Source organism: Eubalaena glacialis, chromosome 15, assembly GCF_028564815.1.
Source record: "Eubalaena glacialis isolate mEubGla1 chromosome 15, mEubGla1.1.hap2.+ XY, whole genome shotgun sequence".
In the NCBI taxonomy this organism is placed as follows: Eukaryota; Metazoa; Chordata; class Mammalia; order Artiodactyla; family Balaenidae; genus Eubalaena; species Eubalaena glacialis.
The window spans coordinates 16,321,807-16,338,359 of record NC_083730.1 but is presented as its reverse complement, the minus strand read 5'-3'; the positions used below and the strand labels follow the sequence as shown (position 1 = coordinate 16,338,359).

Below are 16,553 nucleotides of genomic sequence, written 5' to 3'. Positions count from 1 at the left end.
GAAAAATGGACAAAATTCATAAACAGACTGTTCATAAGGCAAAAATGCCCCTTAAATGTATTAAGATGTCCAAGTTTACTCGTAAGGGAAAAGCAACTTAAAATTACACTGAGACAGCATGTTTTGTCTATCAGACTGGGAAAAATTAAAAAGCTCGAAAACACTGTTGCCCAGGCTAAGGGAAGCAGGAATGCTCAGACGTTGCTGGTGGGCATACAGACTCGTACATCCCTTATGGAGAGAAGTTAGGCAACACCTAAAACAGACGGATAAAAACCTACATGTGCCTTTACCTCTTGACCTTAGCAATTTCACTTTGGGGAATATGTATCTCAAAATGAAAGTACATGTGCACAGGAACATTCATTGCAAGATTACATGTAATTATAAAATAATGGAGTAAGTACATTATTAACATTATTCTAATTGACGATGAATAGACTAGGGTATATCCAACACAATGGAATATTCTGCAGCTGAAGAAAAATGAAAGGCATGAAGATCTTTATAAACCAACATGGAGTGACCTCTACAATACACTGGTAAGCGAAGCAAGCAAAGTATAAAAACATACAGTACGCTAACTTTGCTATAATGAAGAGGATGGAACTACATATTTTTGTACATATGTGCATGCATCTATTTGTTTTTGCAAAAAAATAAGGATAAACTAATGAGATTGTTGGGTGAAAATGGAGTAACTGGATTGGGGTGGGGAGTGATACATCTTACTATACTTTGTGTAGCTTTGCCTTCTGGAACCATGTTAATGTTTCACATACTCAAAAAGTGCCTCAGTAAGAATAAGCAAATCAATGCAATCAGCAAAATCCAGAGTGTGGGAAACTCTACAGACCAAAGGGCCCAAGATTCTCAACAGACAAACTGTAAGCAAAATGGATAGAGAGAAACCTAAAGATTTAAAAGATAGTTTGAATTTAAAAATGGGCAAATTCCAGGATTCAGGGACTCACATGCAGATGATAGAACTATGAAGAAATGTAAGGAAGTACTAGGAGAGTGGTTATTTTTGGAAGGATGAAAGGTTTATGTTTTTATGGTAACATGGGGAGACTTCTAGGTGGCTGACAAAGAAATTTCTTGACTTAAGTGGTGGCTACAGAGGTATCTGCCTTACATTAAGCTGCACGGTTGTTTTGAGTGGTCTTCTAGATCTGTATCTCATTTTAAGATAAAAAGCTTTGAGAAAAGACTCAACTCCTGGCCATTTCTCAGCTGTTTGTGTGATGCTTATCTGTGGGCACCCTTAAATCTTTAGCGAGCACTTTTCTGCCACTCGGTGCAATCCCTAATACGCTCCCTTTCCATTAGAAGCTGCGTGATCAGAGAACACATTCTAATTTTCAGATTAGCTTAAGAAAAACATGAATAGGAGGCTTGAAGTGTTGCCAACAATAACTTGTGTAATGCATTCCAGCACCAAACTATAAATTCTGTTTGCTCTATCAGCTGTTTTAGATTATCTGCATGGCCATTATCCCTCAACAGCATAGACAATGGAAAAAAATGAAAATTTAACCTCATTTTCCTAAGAAAAATCCAAAAAAAAGGTAAAGAAAAAAAATGCCCTAGTGTTCTTACATAAGACAAGGCCTCAACTTTTGTGAACTTGCCGGACATGTTTACGATCTTTATAACCCTGGCTGCAGGCAGTTCTGCCTTGAGTACTCCCAAGATTCTTGATTTGTGCTGACATCTGAACACTTAAAACATTTGCTGGGATGGGGGTAGGCCTAATCAAGGCTGTTCACGTTGCCCAACTTCTACCAGTTGTACAAACTGTAACTGATTAAGTCTGGTACATGAGCTGTTAACTCAATTGATCACCAGTGGTGGTAGCCTCTGGTGTAGAAAAAAGCCAAAAAAAGACTTAGCGGGTAACTGCATGGGCACCATTTCCCAAGGGGGGGCGCCTTTTCATTCCAATATCAGTATCATTCATTCTCACCTTGCACATTCAAGAACCATGGCCCCCTGATAAACCCAGGCAGAACTGCACAGTCTCCCTCTATCCTCCGCATCCTGCAAATCTAGATGAAGGCACAGGAAGTGTTTGCTTCAGCAGAGACCAACAAGCCAAGGCAACTTCATGAAAAGTAAATTCTCTCTCCCTTCATGGTTCCTGCCGCCCTGGGGCCCCAAACAAAGGTAACTCTGATCCCCTATCCTCCTCCTTAAGGATAAAACAGCTGTTTAAATAGTATTCCAATACCTTTCTTCTATTTCAATAAGTGAAGACCCTACAGATGGGTCTTCTGTCTGACTTCACTAAGCGTAATACCCTTTAAGCCCATCCATGTTGTCGCAAATGGCAAGACTTCTTTTATGGTTGAATATTATGCCATTTCTTTTATGGCTGGAATACTATTCACCTGTTGATGGACACTTAAGTTGCTTCCATAACTTGGCTATTGTAAATTATGCTATGAACATTGGGGTGCATGTATCTTTTCGAATTAGTGTTCTTGTTTTCTTTGGATATATACCCAGGAATGGAACTGCTGGATCATATGGTAGTCCTAACTTTAAGTTTTTTGAGGAACCTCCATAATGTTTTCCACAGTGACTGCACCAATTTACATTCCCTCCAACAGTGTAGGAGGGTTCTCTTTTCTCCACATCCTCACCAACATGTTATTTGCGTTCTCTTTGATCATAGCCATTCTGGCTATTGGTGGTATCTCACTGTGATTTTAATTTGCATTTCTCAGATTTTGTAAATCACATCAGATTTGCATGTACAGTTTGGGATCCAGCAAGCATCTAAAACTAGTATATTGATATAATTATCATACTTGGACAGAACAGAAGCAGCACCAAATTAAACAAAGACTAAAATTGGAAACTATTCTGTTGCTATTCCTTAATTCTCAACACTACAGTGCAGTAAATAGTCAAATATGGTTTATTCAGGCAAGTCACACACTATCCATGGGCATTACTAAAGTATTATGTATACTGCTGTGATAGTATGCTTTATGGCATGGTGGCTAAGAGCTCAAAATTCGGAGTTAGATATAGGTTCAGATGTCAGCTACCTCCCTTCTTGACTGTGAAATCCAAGCCAGTTACTCTCTCTGTGCCCTAACCTTTCCATCTGTAGCCCTGGGCTGATAATTCCTATCTGAAGAATTAACGTAGGCGACGCACATAGTCTGGGTGTACAGATGGAGTCCAGAGACATGAAACGCCTCCAAACAGAATGAAGCATTTCTAGAAAATGAAAACTGTAGCTGGTGGAAATCACATTCTTACTGGAGTTGATGCCACTTCAGTTTATGAAATGAAAAGATCACAACTCCGGACACCTGCTGCTGGTTAAAAAAAAAAAAAAAAAAAAAGACACTCAACTCCTGGCCCATTCCTATTCCATCCACCATCTGAGAGTAAAAGTTTCTTTTTCATTGTTGAAGAGCAAAACTTCATGCTAATCCCACAGAGCTATGGTGTTTCCCAATGAGACAGGTTATTCTACAGTGAATCCCTTGTCTCTTAACCATTCTGGTTTTTTCCATGTCGTAAGAAATGGCAAGCATTTTTGTTTCTTTAAGTGAATAATGTTCTGCTTTAAACAGGAGCCTGCTTTATCAGCTATGTCTCAGTTTTCTTTTAATTACTGTACATTCATTACCTACCAACTAAGAGCAAAACTTGTACTGAGGACACGTGTGTAGCCCAGAAGATCTCCCTGTGCTATGCGGCTGCTTCCCCCTAGCTAGCTATTTTACATTCGGTAGTGTATATATGTCCGTGCCACTCTCTCACTTCGTCCCAGCTTACCCTTCCCGCTCCCCGTGTCCTCAAGTCCATTCTCTATGTCTGCGTCTTTATTCCTGTCCCGCCCCTAGGTTCATCAGAACCACTTTTTTTTTTTAGATTTCATATATGTGTTAGCATACGGTATTTGTTTTTCTCTTTCTGATTAACTTCACTCTGTATGTTAAGCCAGATGTTTTAATTAAATATTCAACTTTAGAAGAAACTGTGCCTTTCCCCACCCCTCCACACATACCCCCTTCATCACCCTCTGTCAATTTTTCCAAAAGGACCTTTTCTTTTCCACTTTTCCCATCTTTAAATAATTAGCACATTCAACATCTGATTAGCTTTCTTACATAGGAAAGTTAATATCCACAAATTTGAAACATTTTTCATATAGACATAAGACAAGATTGGAATGAGAAATAGCGAAAAGGGATCAACCACAATTCACGCGAGTGCTCACTGCTTACAAGAGACCATTTGTTATTACAAATGTGAATTCTACTCGCTTTCCTTGATTCACATGACAGATCGGGTCCCAAAAAGCTAGTGAAAACTTAAGAGTAGAAGTTCTTGACAGCAGGATCCTTTAGCACAACAGGAGGGCAAAGAGGCTGGAGTGGCAAAATGAGCTAAATATTTTTCATGACTTCCTTCCATTTGTCTTTCCTTATTCTGCTTTTGCCTTTTGATAACCATGTCAAGAGAAAGACCATGAGGTTACAAGCATCATCATCTTCGCGTGACCCTTTTATTTCTTTCATCAAGATTTATCAGCATTGCATTAAAGATTCAGAAACCTGGCGTTCTCCTTATATTTCATTTGCACAGAGTAAAAATTTAGTATAAAACCACTGGATGGATAAATGCATGGCTGAAATCTTCCCATCCATAAAGAACTCAAAGAAAACACCACACTGTAACAACAGAAAATACAACACAGAAAGGATGTGTGTGTAACAAGTCACTGTATAAAGGGAAAACTCCCAGGTTCTGAGCTGGGAGAAATCAAGAAGGAGGGATCACAATTAGCTGGAACAATGAGGCAAAGACTTTACGGGAAACCCTGAAGCAGGAGCAGGACTTGGGAAAGTGAGAACAGGACGGGGAAGGGGATTCCACAGGCCTGAGCACAGAGGCAAACCCACAGGGCCACAGAAGGGTCAAAGCAGCCCTGAGAACTGGGGAATATAAATTATCTTGCCCACTAGTAGTAGGACCCCAAGACCATGGAGGGGGTGATAGATGATGGTCAGTTTCCAATTCCAAATCAAAGCATCTGGTCTGACAAAACGAAAGACTGTGCAGCCAAAGGGTAAAGAGCTCAGGGTTGAAATGAGACTTGAGATCAAAACCTGGCTTCACATTCACAGGCTCCCTGGCCTGGGACAACTCGCTAAACCTCCATGCCTTACTGTCTGGAACCATAACATGAAGTGAGAGGGTCGCTGTGGGACTCGAGGAGAGGATGCTGAAATTGCACTCACATGCTCCCAGGAGCACAGGATGCTCAATTCGTTAGCTATTATTACGCACCGCAGACTAACAGGACAAAATATTTAGTTTAAAACTATCCTAGGCAAAATGCAACGTGTGTGGGCACCATAGCCAAACGCTAACCACTCACTCAGAAGGTCCTGGAATGACCACTGGGAGGAAAGCAGCCATGGCTCCTGCAGCCTCAAACATCAAGGCACAGAATTTAGCTCCTGGGGCTGGAAGCTCTTCTTTCAGAAGTTGAAGCAATCGGAGAAGCTCAGTGTTACAAGGATTCATCAATTCATGTCAACTAGGCCCTTCGGGTCCTTGGCTAAATGGGTTTTTTAAAAATAAATAGATAGATAGATAAATAAATTTATTTATGGCTGCGTTGGGTCTTCGTTGCTGGGCACGGGCTTTTCTCTAGTTGCGGTAAGCGGGGGCTATTCTTTGCTGCGGTTGCGCGGGCTTCTCATTGCGGTGGCTTCTCTTGTTGCGGAGCACGGGCTCTAGGGGCACGGGCTTCAGGAGATGTGGTTCCCAGGCTCACTAGTTGTGGCTCGTGGGCTCTAGAGCGCAGGCTCAGAAGTTGTGGCTCACGGGCTTAGTTGCTCCACGGCATATGGGATCTTCCAGGACCAGGGCTCGAACCCGTGTCCCCTGCATTGGCAGGTGGATTCTTAACCACTGCACCACCAGGGAAGTCCGGGCTAAATGGTTTTTATAAATAAAGCTTTTATTATTTCTAAAACAATCTTTCTCCCCTACCTTGTGAAGAGGCAGAATCTGACCTTTGCAGATAATAATGGCTCATCTCTCCATAAAACATCTGACTTAAATGTAGTCTTTGGCTTTCTCTAGGGAGCATATCTCCCTGCTTCAAAACAAGGTTTTTGCTCATCTTTAAGTAATTACAGAATTATCTACTAAGTAATTCTATGTTCCTACATTGTCATTAAATTCAACAAGAACACAAAATGAAATTAGCATCCATCTCCTACTACAAAGTTGTTTTTTTCTTCCCTCCCAGAAAACTCTTATCTTTTATAAAGAAACATACCAATTTCATCTTAGGAGAACGAGAACCTCTTACCCTTGTGAAAATACTGGAGATGGAGCAAATACATCACCAGATAAAAGAGATAAAATGCAGTTCATACATCAGAAAGGGGATCTGAGGTAGCGCCTGGAGCCTGGGCGGACCTCGAAAGTTCTACCCCGACTTCCCCAGACTGAAAGGTCTTCATCCTCTCCAGGCCTCAGCTTCTACATCCAAAAAGGGAGCCCTTTGTAGGGCTATAAAGAGATGAAGGGGAAAGCCTGGCACTCAATACCCATGACCACTGATATTGTTATCTATTACTTTTTAAAGAGTCAAAGTAGGAAAAGGTCTCTCCCGTTTCTCTCTGGTACTTTATCCCATCTCAGGCAGGCCGATGAGGAAGGATCCAAGGGAGAAAAGAGGCAGAAGGGACTGGAAACCTTATCCAAACAGGGCCCCTCTTCACTCCAGGAAGAGGTTCAGGGCTACAGGGCACTACAAAGCCAAAAGGGTTACTGGACTGAGCCTTGGTCCCAGCCAGACAGGAGCTGCTCGTCCTCTTCATACACTTGGGGATGGAGGAGATGCAAAACAGATACCCAGTAAAAAAAAGCAGAAGAGGGTCTCAAACTGACCCCTTTCTCCATAGACCCCTCTACCAGAACAGATGTAAAAATCAGCAATTTCACTACTCCCTCGATCTAAACTAACACGCATCCTAAGCACCTGGTTATGAGCACCTGTTTTTAGGAGTTAATTCCTCTTCATCTACTTTCACAGCAGAAGAATGTCAATTACACAATGTCAATTAAATGTTAATTTAGTGCTCATTAAATAGACGTGGGCGATTTCGTAAAGAAACAGTTTCCACTGTTTATGATCGCTTCAATAGGTATTTGCACTCAGGACCAGTTTGCATTACGGTTCATGATGATAGTTTTGATCTGCACTAGACCAGGACTCCTGATCCTTCAAAATACAACCGTGTATTGCCCATTTTTGTCAGCTTAGCATTAAATGTATTTTGAAGATCCAGTCCAAGTCTTTCAAAACTTAGCCTTCACTCTTTGTCAGCTATTGCTAAGTATCCACTTGGGCCACGTCCCCTGCAGTGTAGGAGCTGGTGGACCTGCCCCTGCAGGGGCCCGGCCCCGTGTGAGGCAAACTGAGCAGAAATAGAGAAAGAGGAGGAGGAGTCTGACAGTGATATGAGCTTTGGTCTTTTTGAGAAAACATCTTCTGGAACATATGACAGGTAAAAGCTAAACTTTTTACGGACAATACAGCCTCCATGTGGAAATATGCGATCTTAAAAAAAAAACAACAAACACAAAAAACACCGAGGAAAGGGTGGGAGGTGGGTAAAGTGGGTCCAAGGCATGAACGGGGCTCTGGCGCAGACTGAAGGGAGCTCCTCATTGCTGGGGAAAGATGGGAAGGGCTTCTCGTGGAAGAAGCATGGCTCCAACTGAGCCTGGAAGGACAAAAGCGGTCCAGGTGGATGCCAGGCAAGGGGAGGCGGTGGCAGAGGAAACCACGCCCTGTGCTAGCCCTTCATTCCTGATCATCCCATTTACCGGTGGAGGTGGGTAACTACCCAATAGCTACGCCCTGATCATCTCTCACAGGCTAAGACCTTGCTGGGAAACTAGGGACCTAAAGAAAGCGGGACCTCTTCTGCCTCCATGCAGGCCCTCCCTGCCTCGTGCTTTTAGGGACCCTGCCTCTCTCGCTTACCCCAGTGACACGTTCCTAGGTGGGTGATGAAGCAGGACACCCCCAAACTGAGAGTTCAGATGCGCTTGGGTTGTCATAAGAGAGGAAAAGCCAGAGAAAGGCTCGAGTGTCCTAGCACTAACTGGACCACTGCCCAGCGAGGCAGCTTTGGGACAGCCTGCCCTCCTCCTTGTAGTTTTTATGGGAAAAGGTGAAGGTAGAAGTGACCTGCTCCCCTTGAAAACTTCCTAGGCCAGGCCCCAGGAAACTGGGGTTCTCAGCTAAGGCCAAGAACCAGAATGTTTGAATCTCCCAGCTATAGCTTCCTGCCCGAAGCAAGTTACCCTCCCAAGCAACCAGGATACTCTCAGCTCCTACTGTGCTTTGGGATAAACTCCAATTTACCTCAAACTTAATGCTGGACAAGCAGTTTTCTTAGTACGGATAATACAACTTAATCCTTAACTGTTCAGTAACTGTTTCAGGAAAATGCTCTGCAGCGCTCTTGGAGGGCCGGTCACACTCGCCTGTCTCCTGCAGGCTCTGTGACGGAGCTTACGAGCATCAGAACTCCCCAAACTTGGTTTTTCAGTCGCTTAGGATGAAATTCCTCAGATGTGACAGAGAGGGACACAGTGACCTTTCAGGGAAAGCACAAAGGCATCTATGATGAGGAAAGTGACCACACAGCCAACCACAAACTGCACCCATGAAATGCTGACTTCCTACGTGCCTTTCTTCCGTTTATGTTAATCAGACTTTGTTTAAATTATCTACAAACCTAACAAGACTGTTATGACATCCCCATTACAAGTTGTCTTCAAATAAAGTAGTAAACATAACTTTCATCTTCAAAGATAACATCCATATGTAAACCCCCTACCACCTTTGGGCCCTGTCTTAGAGCCAGCTAAGTGCCTGTAAATCAAGCATCTCCATGGGCCATAGGGTGACATAAACCATGGATGGGTGTCAAGAAACACGCCAAGAATAATCTCTGGGGGCTATATTTTATCTTGGATCTTTTGTCACTCTGGCCGTTTCATAATGAAAAGAAAACCCAGTTAAAGCTTTTTATCCAAGAGATCTGACTTTTGAGCATAACTATTGTCTTAACCAAAATGGGTTAACCTTATGTTTATAGAGATGGATGCTAGTTCTCTCGCTTTACATTTTACCAGCTGCTCAGAAAAGCCTTTTTCAATGGACACCCACAGTCTAAATGGAAACCCATAAGCACACTCATTGCATCAGACTGATGAAGGGAAAGAATGGTACTTACATTTTTTTTTTTAATAAATTTATTTTTGGCTGCTTTGGGTCTCTGTTGCTGCGTGCAGGCTTTCTCTAGTTGCGGCGAGCGGGGGCTACTCTTTGTTGTGGTGCGTGGGCTTCTCACTGCGGTGGCTTCTCTTGTTGCGGAGCACAGGCTCTAGGCGTGCGGGCTTCAGTAGTTGTGGCACGTGGGCTCAGTAGTTGTGGCACATGGGCTTAACTGCTCTGCAGCATGTGGCATCTTCCTGGACCAGGGCTCAAACCCGTGTTCCCTGCATTGGCAGGCGTATTCTTAACCACTGTGCCAGCAGGGAAGTCCGGTACTTACTCTTGAAGACAAAGGTTAACCCAAAAATCCTGTCCAGTACACCTGGAAATGTACAGTATTTTTTCAGTTGAGGATTTAGTCCTCTAATTTTGCATAGTTTTGGCTGATATTTATGTAAGCATATACTAATCAGTACTGTGGACCATGGTTCATAAGCTTATGTATGACATAAAGATCCTCCTCTTAACATCCAGTATCTGATAATCTATGAACCAACTAAAGGATGGATTATTACATGGATGTGGATGCACTGCAATGGAGACTTACCACCATTTATAATACTGTTCAGTTTATACAATCATTCCAAATTTCAAGTAACTGACATACAATGAACTATGGGGCACAACATTTATTACTTGGAGACTGCCTGTGAAAATAAAACTGAGGCAGGACTGCTCCAGTTCTACAGACCAATCTAAGCAAAAAGGAAGATGGCGTAGTTGCATGTCAACATTCATTCTTCTCCTCTTGTTTCTTTCACTGCCCTGCTTCCGTGCCCTTCAGCTGCCCTTGACAGCATCAGATTTTATCCCAGAGCTCGGAGCCTGGGAGCTAATGCAGCACAGTGGTTAAACACAGGTTCTAGAATCTACCCATGTTCAAATTCCAACCACTTACTGTGTAACACTAACAATGTTATTAATCTCTTCAAGCCTTAGGTTGTTGGTTTAATGTATACAAATTAGGGATTTAAAAAAAGGCATGGATGTGAGGGGCTGATATTAACGATTAAAAATAAATGTCTAACAAGCTACTCAGTACATACAGTGTTTGACTCACAAGTACTTAAATAAGCATTAGCTGGTATTATTGTTGTGCTATTTACAGAACTCTTTTCCCAGGAATTTTTTTGTTTCTTGTTTTTAACTTCTTATAGGTCAACACTACAATGATCTTTGTGTTCCACACCCCCAGAGCCCTTCCTGCTTGTGCTAGAGACTATTTGACAGGCCAAGGTGTTAAATGGGAGACAAAATGACTTAGTGTTATTCCTACCAAGGACTATCTTTGCATTTCTAAGGTCCCATTGGCCTCCACTGCCTTCTTAAGAGATACGTTCCAGGGAAAGCATAGGAATAACGCCTGATTTTAATTTTATATCAGCAACGGAAAGATCTGGGGAAGGTACTTTGTCTGAAGCTAAAATTTGTCAACTACTCAAGAAAGGTAAGGATTTCTGAGGGGGAAACTTTGAAGATTGAACTGTGAACATTTCAAATGGAGCTTTAATATAAATGAGGTGTTCACTGTGGACGGTTCAGCACTTATCTGATCCCTACAGAACCCCAAGCTTCACTGCCTTAAGGCCCAAAGACTTAGGCCAATGCACCCAACCATCTATTCATTCATTCACTCACTTTCCAGTTTGTTCATTCATTTGCATTTTAAATGAACCATTATTCAGCATCCCCTGTGACCAGACACTATCTGATCTGGCTACTGGGATATAAAGTTTATATATTTTTAAAACTGCCTTTCAAGTAGTTGACACTTGAGGTGAATAACGTGAAGTATCCTTACAGAGGAACTCAGAGGAGGAATGTCAAATTCAGACAGAAGGCTGAGGTTTTAGTGGGGGAGTTTTCAGGGAGGCCTCTACCACAGGACTGGCTAACAGGACTTTCTATGATGTTGGACATATTCTGCAGCTCTGATATCCAATATGGCGGGCACTATGTGACTACTATACCCTTGAAATGTGGTTAGTATATTTATGAACAGAATTTCTTAAGTGTACATAATTTTAATTAACTTAAATTTAAATAGCCACAGGTGGCTTGTGGCTACCATATTGGACAGTTCAGCTCTTGAGGAAGTGATGGTGAATGATGCTTGTAAGACAATTAGAAGTTTCTCCAGATCGGTGGCAGATAAAGGAAAAGTATCTGAAGAGGTACAGTGGCAGAAACATCCTCAACTTCCTGGCCTCTCACTTTACAGATTTACCCACATCCTCCTCAGTCTGTTCCTTCTGCTATTCCTCCTCAGTGGGAAAGAAATAGTTTCTCTTCCCCAAAGTTGACCCTTCCCACTTTTGTTTTGGATTCCATTCCTTCCCATGTACCAATTCAATTACTTCCTCTCTTGTTTATCATCAAGTTTTCCTTCTACACTGGATCTTTCCCCTTTGGCACACAAACATGTTTATGCTTCTCCTATGTTCAAAACAAAACTTTCCTCGACCTATTACTCTCTTGCTGCCATCTGTTTCGCTCAGGCCAGGCCTGATCTCCTGAAACACGAGTCTACACCAGTTGTTTCCTTTCTCTCATTATCCAGCCTTTGCTGACTCATAACTTGGTTCTATCCCTACCCTTCCACTGACATGGCTCTCCAGAAGGTCACCAATGTCCTCTTTGATGCTAGATCCAATGGACTCGAGTTCTTGCCTAACTTGACTTTTGTCACTTCCGGTCTGTTGATCAATTCCTCCTTCTTGAAACTTCTCCCTCTGTCTTCAGGAAAGCACTTTTCTCCCTCTTTTTTAGGTCTCTCCCCTTCACACTGCTTTGCAGGCTCCTCTTAGTGTTCTGATGGGTTTTGCCTTCAGCCATTTTCCCTTCTCACTGTACACACTCCTTCTTGGAGCCACATCTACTTCTGTGGCTTCATCCAACATTCATATGCCAGTGACTCTCAGAAGTCTACCTCTAGCTTACGTCCCTCTCCTGTTCCCGAGACTCGTATATGCAGTTGCTTAATTGACATCACATGTCTCTCAAATTCAACAAGTCCAAACCTTTATCCACCCTCATCGCCATTAACATGGTTCCCTCCTAGGAGTTTCATATGCTACACAATGGTTCCATTATTCATTACAGACCAAAGCCAGTCAGAAATCATTGTCTCCTCCACATCTGGTCCACCAAATACTATAGGTTCTATCCTCTTACATCTTTATACTGGGTAGGTCAAAAAGTTCGTTCGGGTTAACATCTTATGGAAAAACCCAGACGAACTTTTTGGCCAACCCAATACTTCTCTCAATCCCTACTGCCACCGTTGAGTCAAGAACTTTAGACTTTTCTGGCCTAGTTTACTCTAAAAGTATCTTTACCTCATATCAGCTTCACCCTCCTGCAATCTAGTCTTCATGGGACCAGATTTGATTATTTGAGTACATTTGCATCGGCATTTTTTGTGAGGCTCTACTTCTCTTCTAATAACAAATATTACCAAAGCATAAGTTTTCCAAATCATAAGCTACACCAGAAAATCTACCCACACCAGGCAATGATCCAGTTACAGGGGACAGTTATTTCAACATGACTGGACAAGAGAGGACAAGAGAAAGATTCCCATTTACTACCAGGACAACATGAATGAAACATTTCCACACCCATCAATACTCTGGACTTTGGTATATTCACGCAATGGCATTTCATAGAAAAGTGAAGATGGGTTACCCAGACCTACCTAATATTACACAAACCTAATACAGAGTGAGGGAAAACTCATACAAGAACAAAATATTTCATTTATGTGAGGCTTAAAAACATGAAAAATACATCACTTAGGGGATACATACATAAAAGCAATAAAAGTATAAGGAAATATGCGGGAACAACAAATACTAAGTTTAGAATAGTGGCTAAATCTGGCTGGCATAGAGAGGGCCAAAATCAGGAAGGGGTGTATTAACTTTACTGAAATGTCGGATACAAGGGTGTTGGATTCAACGACATTTATTGTGTGTTTATACTTTTTGTACATATTAAGTACTATTTAATAAACTGTTTAAAAGTAATTCCTAAGGAAACATCTTTTTACACAGAGACCATCTAACATTGTTCTAAGCTCTGTTGCCCCCCACCCCTTCCCTCTGTTCCCCCAAAGCCACCCTGTAATGTTACAGACCAACATGCCACCAGAACAGAAAGGGTTGCTAGACTCCAGCCAAAAGAAATCTTATCCTCGAGCAGTAGTATGTGGTAAAACAAAACTTCAGAACAATAAAAGATTTTGGAATCCCCCAGAGTTGGTCTAAGGTGCTCTAAGGGGACTGATGGAGTGCCTCCTTTCCAGAGGACTTTTGTTTTACGGGCCCTTACATAACTGCAGTTGTCTGACCTGTCTTTGAAGCGGGAAAGAAGCGTTGGCACCTGTAACCATTTCCTGAGAGGGCTCCAAAGCTCACTCAGACAATAACCTACCACCCCCTAGGTGGACACGTGAGCTGAGCCGAGCCTCAGACAAAGACCAAAGGTGACCAGGTGTATTCTCTGCAGATCCAGCTAGCAGAGTGCCCTTCAGCATACAGCGCCTCCCTTCTCTACCAAAGCCCCTGGGGATTCACGGGCTGCCAACGGGAGAATGGCAAGCACAACCCCAAATGCCCCTTTATGAACAATTAATTTTAAGATGCCTCCAAGCCAACGCCCTTGAATCAGGTTCACTCAGCTTTCTGAACTGCTTTCACTGTGTAGGTCTCATGCTTTAGCACAAAGAAAATGAAGACAGAAACTGTCTGCAGTACCATGCTTTTTTCCCAAGAATTGGAAGGTCAATGCACCTGGCAGGTACTGAGACATCAACTGGCAGATCTCCCAGCTGCCCTGGCTGTGCCAGCGTGAGAACAACATAGTTGTGGGCTGTGCTCAGACATCACGTGGCATCAATGCATATCCTTTGTAATTTCTTAGGTCTCACCGAGCTGGTGCACTCAGCATCTACACCTGCTTCCGGCTGAGGGCTGCCAAGTATGCCAGTCAGGATTAGAGAGTGATAACAAAAGCAAAGGACCCCAGGGACACCTGTTTGTAGGCAGCCTTTCTTTCTGACCCCCTGAACACAGTTCATAAGTAAAAAGCACAGCAACCAAGATTTTTCAGAAAACAGAAAGACCACAGTTGAAAACCCTTTTTAGGAGAAGCCCACACATGGGCAAAGCGGAGGATTTGTAAAAAAGCATTTCTCTGCTTACTGAATGCAGAAAAATGGCATTTCTAATACTGGACTAAAGGCTTCGAAACTGAGCCCGAGGCTTAAATACAAAGTTCAGATTGAGGTATATACTGATTGAGATCTATAATCACTGAGGAAACAGATACCTAAAAAGATCTAAGGAGCAGGATGAGGTCCATCTGGTTTGCTAGTTTAAAGCTATTCAGTCTGCACACTTCTGAGCCCTGCTTGGATGTGAGGCTGCTGGGACTTTACAAGACTGTTCACACTCTGGAGTCAGTGGACGCCCCTGCTAAGAGTTCCTGGAGTTCAGAGTCAAAGCAGCAAGCCTGCAGGGCAGGCTTGAAGGATGGTTTCTTAGTCAACAAGTCTTTGCTCACCTTTGAATGGGTTAAAAGTGACGGGGACAAATCGCTAAGTGTCAGATAAGATCTTAATCCTTTGGCAGAAGTACCGATCCTTCATGCTCCCTAGCCCTCCCTCCAGCCAGCGATGTGATGGCAGCTTAGAACGATGTGCTCCGGAGAGGATCCCAACCTCCGACCTGCTCCAGGGCAGCAGAAGAGGCAACAGCAACTCCAGGGCTATCAGAGAGGGGCACAGGGGCCACCCCAGCTGCCCCATCCTCCCTCTGGGCTGCTCAGAGGAGAGGAGCATCTCTAGTTGGAGTTGGTGCCAATTCCCTTCTTCCCTGGAAGGTGGAAGCTTTCTGGACAGCTGGCTTTACCAAAACAATGAGTATTTATGGGGCTTTATGATTTGCCAGGCGCTGGGCTAAAAAGCTGCATAAACTGAGACCTGGACAGCCTAAATAAATTAGCCAAGTTCACACAGCTAAGAAAGTTAACGAAGCCAAGAGGGGACCCACAGGATTCTAAAGCCTAAGTTCGTGCTGTGCTATGGGAACCACCTGACATAGACAACTCTTAAAATACGGGCCATCTTTTACCTTTTCCTTAAGCATATCTATGCGATGGCTGGCTGGAACTAAGATGTGAGGAATAAAGAGATATCTTCCTAACCAGAGCAGGAAGTAAGACTTACATACACAAAGAATTAGAGACTGGGACGAGAAGGCATATAGTTAAGTGCTAAATTGCACAGCATAGACTGTAAACCCTATAGGAATTCAGAGAAGGCAGACCTCAAGGAAGCTCCCTGATCCGGGGCTTGAATTGGGGGCTGGAGTGGGGAAGGGCAAAAACCTGTGCTTCAGGAGCCAAGACTGCAGAGGAAACAGGCGGTGTGTGCGGGCACCTCTGCGTCTGTGTGCGTGTGCGCACCTGTGCAGGAGAATAACCACACAGCCACACAGCGGCTGGCAAGGCACAGGGCTCATTCGTCACCATATAAATGGTGTCAAAATGCAAACGGTAAAGTACATTTTATGTCCATGTGTGTTTTGCCCCCTTGAGTGTTTTCTGGATACAGAAAATCATTCAAAAGTTACTTTTCAGTTATTAATTTTAAAAATACTCAATGTATTAAAATTGACAAATCCAAATCCCTTAAGAATTAAAGTTCAATGTACAAATCTATATGAGCACATTTTCGCAACTGTTTTTAAGGGGGGCTTCACAAATTATACTCAATGTTTTAAACTGCATTTGGAAGTTTTCAATTTTTCTTTTTCTTTTTTTTTTTTTTTTTTTTTAGAGTACTTCAATGTCTAAAAACTTAATCTTGGAATTTTAGTTTTAAAATACCACTATGGTTGCGTTTTTTTTTTTTTTAATTGAAGTAGTACAGTTGATTTACAATGTTATTAGTTTCTGGTGTATAGCAAAGTGATTCAGTAATACATATATATATTCTTTTTCAGATTCTTTTCCATTATGGTTTATTACAGGATATCGAACACTGCTCCCAGTGCTATACAGTAGATCCTTGTTGTTTATTTTATATATAGTAGTTTGTATCTGCTAATCCCAAACTCCTAATTTATCCCTCCCCCACCCTCTTTCCCCTTTGGTAACCATAAGTTTGTTTTCTATGTTTGAGTCTTTTTCTATTTTGTAAATAAAG

The 16,553-nt window shown here is 42.6% G+C and overlaps 1 protein-coding gene across 2 annotated transcripts in view; it reads right to left on the bottom strand.

The window, feature by feature from the left end:
* The window catches only part of CCBE1 (collagen and calcium binding EGF domains 1), a 238,895-nt gene that overhangs the window by 147,731 nt on the left and 74,611 nt on the right, over positions 1-16,553 (bottom strand). The window contains exon 2 of one of the 2 annotated variants that reach the window (XM_061169198.1): positions 9,303-9,665. The exons of the other annotated variant lie outside the window; for it this stretch is intronic. Within the exon in view, the coding sequence (XP_061025181.1) occupies positions 9,303-9,304 (2 nt within the window). The 5' untranslated portion in view covers positions 9,305-9,665. The remainder of the gene's footprint in view (positions 1-9,302; positions 9,666-16,553) is intronic. 2 annotated transcript variants of the gene reach the window in all.